The sequence below is a fragment of the Drosophila guanche genome, unplaced genomic scaffold (assembly GCF_900245975.1).
Source record: "Drosophila guanche unplaced genomic scaffold, DGUA_6, whole genome shotgun sequence".
Classification (NCBI taxonomy): Eukaryota; Metazoa; Arthropoda; class Insecta; order Diptera; family Drosophilidae; genus Drosophila; species Drosophila guanche.
In genome coordinates this window covers 4,088,398-4,092,177 of record NW_022995743.1, presented here as the reverse complement: position 1 = coordinate 4,092,177, position 3,780 = coordinate 4,088,398, and the positions used below count along the sequence as shown (strand labels likewise).

The 3,780-nt window shown below is 49.1% G+C and overlaps 1 protein-coding gene across 1 annotated transcript; it reads right to left on the bottom strand.

Moving 5' to 3' along the window:
- Positions 1-875: 875 nt before the first annotated feature.
- LOC117578653 (CCAAT/enhancer-binding protein) lies at positions 876-3,296 on the bottom strand. The gene has a single exon (XM_034264271.1). The coding sequence runs from the start codon at positions 2,695-2,697 to the stop codon at positions 1,321-1,323; it is 1,377 nt and encodes a 458-aa protein (XP_034120162.1). The 5' UTR covers positions 2,698-3,296; the 3' UTR covers positions 876-1,320.
- Positions 3,297-3,780: the final 484 nt, after the last annotated feature.

The window sequence follows — 3,780 nt, the reverse complement described above, 5'->3', positions numbered from 1 at the left end:
TCAAATTGTGTCAACACGGCCGCCATGCGATTGTCTGTCCCATCCTCCTCAGACTTCACCCCGCCATCTCGCAGTCCCTTTGCCCCCAGCGCGTGTCTCAGCTGTCGCGCCTGGCAGCCCGAAATGCATTGCATCTTGTGCCTCTCATTGGCCTTCTAGTAGGTCTGTGCGTGTGTTTGTCTGTTTGTGTGATGCGCCTAAATATGGCCGACATTTTATTAGACATTTTTTGGCAGAGCTTTGTTGGGCCAATTACGATTTGTCGGCTAATTTGATCAAATTAAGGAAGAACTTAAACGAGGTCTTGGAAAACGTTTCTTCAGTGCTGAAAAACTGAAATAAAATAAAGTAAGATAATGAAGAACTTCTCTGTTTTCTTTTGTATAGTGTAAATTTTATTTAATTTATTTAGAGTTTGCTTTACAGTTTGCGTTTTGTTGGTTGGTTTTTGTTGTTGTTGTATATTTAATTTATGAATATATAAATTAAAATGAGAACATTGCGTTGGCCTTACAAGTTAATAGCATTCATATCTCTTCCGCGCTCTCCGCTCAGCCACGGATTCCGTATTCCGTATTCTCATCGCATTCGCTAGATTTCTGTTAGTACCGGTGAGGAGGATAGGGTTGGGGATATTTTCTTTTGTTGGGAAAATGATTAAACTTACGCACTAGAGATTTGCTAATGTTGGATCAGTGTTTAAAGCAGGGCCTGGGAGTGGAAGTGGAAGTGGGAGTGATTTGGGGGTAGGGATTGTGGCATAAAGCATTTAGCGCAAAGCCGCACACCATTCAATAAATGTACAAAAATTACAATAGTTAAAAATATGATTTGTGTTTTTGTTTTGTTTTTTTCTCAGTATAAATAGTTTTTTAATTTTTTGTATTTTCCGTTCTCTTTCCTGCGCGTGTTTTTTTTTTACATAAATATTTTCAACATTTTTCTTTGGCTTAACTTTATGATAATATGCATACAGATATAAGATATTCATAGATGTGCGAAATATATGTTACAGTCGTTAAAATTAAGTACAAAAATATTCAATTGTATCTCGGATAAGCAGTGACAACAAAGGGGGGAGGAAAAGAAGTGGAAAATGTACAAAGGAATGCCACAGGTGGGGCAGAAAAAGACAAAGAAGATGCAGAAGAAGAATGATGAATAGTAGAAAAGAGAAGAAAGATTAAAGGATTAAAGTGGTTCTTACATGCTACCCACACAGCATTTTGAATCTTTGATTTGGCGACAGACACACATTCGGACTCATACTCAGACTCATTCACACACACACACACGCACACACACACCTAACACTCACGGCTACAGCGAGTGGTCGTTGGTGTTGAGGAAGCTCCGGCAGACGCGACTCACTTCGGGATTGGCATGGTTCATCAGCTGCATGTAGATCTGTTTGTGCAGCTGCAACTCGTTGGTCATCTCGCCCAGCTGCCGGATGAGCGCGTCCTTCTCCTTGAGCAGGCTCTTGACGCGCTCCTCCACCTCCCGCGACCGCACCTTGGCCTTCTCGCGACTCTTGCGCACTGCGATGTTGTTGCGCTCCCGCCGCCGCCGATACTCCTCGGTGCCCTTGTCCACGTGCTTGTTGCCATGCTTCCGGTGGTGGTTGTGCTGCTGGTGCTGCGACGCGTGCTGCAGCTTGCTGTGCTGCTTCAGCAGGTGCTGGGCACCGGCGGCGGCCGCCAGGTGTGGCAGGTTGTGGTGGGCCAGCACATTGGCCGTGGTCAGATTCGTGAACTGGCTGCCGTTGACGGGTCCGCTGCTGCCGTTGCTGCCATTGCTGCTGCTGTGATTTGGCGTGGTGCTGCCGTTGAGGGTGCCACTGGTGCTGTTGCCGGACAATCCGTTCCCTGCGGATCCATACCCGTTGTACAGCCCATTGCCGTTGGTCATGAAGGCGGCGGCCGCGTTGCTTGCCTGCTGGCTGGCCGCCTCCTGCAGGTGGCGCCGGTACTCCGGATCGATGGGCTCCTCCTTGATCGTGCTCGAGTCGGAGCCCACGGAGCTGTTCTCGTCGCTGGAATTATTGTAGGTGGCGTGCACGGGCTGTGGCATGTACGCCAGTGCCCCGCCCCGCCCGTATCCATGCTGGTTCCTCAGCGTCTGTTGCTGCAGCACCTTGGCCGCTGCGCTGACCATTCCACTGGGCGGCAGGGTGGCGGAGAGTCCGCCCGGACTGGTCACCATGTCGCTGAAGATGCCCAGCGTCTCCGTGTCCCGGAACTGGTCGTCTATCAGGTGCTGCAGGTCCAGCGTAATCTCTTGGGTCGTCAGCTCGTCGAGATCCGTCTGTGTGGTGTACTGCAGCATTTGTTTTTGCAGCAAGTTGTTCACATTGTTGTTGACACTGTTGCTGTTGTTGTTGTTGTTGCCGTTGAGGGCCGCCTGTTGCATCTGATGCATGGCATGCTGCTTCACAAGGAGTGCTGCATCCTGGGACGTATTGTTGTTGGCATCCGTTGTCTGCTGCTGCTGCTGAGGATTTTGCTGCTGCTGCTGCTGTTGAGGATTCTGCTGCTGCTGTTGCTGTTGCTGCTGCTGCTGCTGCTGGGCAGTGGACATCGCCGTCAGTGTGATCTGGCCGATGGTGGCCTGCTGGGGTGGCGGCTTCTTGAGGTCCAGCTGGGCCAGGGTCTGCACCGCATCGGCGTACATCTGTGGCGATTCCATGTTCAGCATTTTAAGTTGCCCGAATGAGGGTAGAATGTTGATGCCTTTTTGCCCGAGAATTTTGATTGATTTTCCGCGAAAGTTGTGTGGGGGGGAATTTAAGGATTATTTTTTCTGTTTTTTTTTTCTTGGCTTTGAGTCCTAGACCATTGCACTGAGGTAAGTTTGTCTTTGGAAATGTTTCTTGTTGGTCTTTAATTTTCACAAATTTTTGTTGTAATTTTTTTTGTCATTTTTTGCCGCTTACATTTTCACTGCAGCAGCCACGCATTTTTGTTTTGTGTTTTGTCGTTGCTTGCTTTGTTGTTTTAGTTGTTGCTGTTGTTGTTGTTAACACTGCACTTCTCCGGCCGCACGCGCTCGAACGACTGAAGTGCCACCGCAATGATGCAACAGATTTTATACGAGACGGTCCGACGCGACTTTGCTTTGGTATTAGAAGGCAGCGGCAAAGGCAAGCTCCTGAAGAACCGTTAGGCTGTCTGGGCCCCCGGAGAGCAAAGAGCCAGAGAGAGAGAGCGTGTAAGAGCGAGAGCTTTTCTTGGCGTTTTCCTGTCGGTTAGAGCGAGCAGCGCGTCCGTCGCTTACAATTGGTAAATTGTAACTGTGACAAAATGCGAACGCGGCACAGTGAAAAAGTCTTTGGCGCAGGCTAAGCAGCCAAGCAGCAGCAGCAGCAAGGCAGCAGAGCCAAAGAAAATGAGAAGCAAACGACGGCGACGTCGACGACGCCAACAACGAAGCCGAAGCACAGCGCGCATGTAACAGCCACACACACACTCACTCACGCACACACACGGAGCCACAAGGCGCAAATGCTCCACGCCATAAAAGCCCCAAAAAATGACGTCGTCGTCGTCGTCGTCTTTACTGCTGCTTGAGCGTCGGCTGCGATGCTTTTACAGCAACTACCTGTGGATGCTACCCAAACGAGAGAGAGAGAGAGCGCCCAGCCAGAGAGAGAGGAGAGCAAAGATCGGCTGGCAACGGCATTTTTTAAAAAGCAAAAGTTTTTCCCAATCACTTTTACTCTCAATGAGAGGGGAAACCCAACAACTATAAATGTATGTAACTGCAAGGCAATTTACTTAC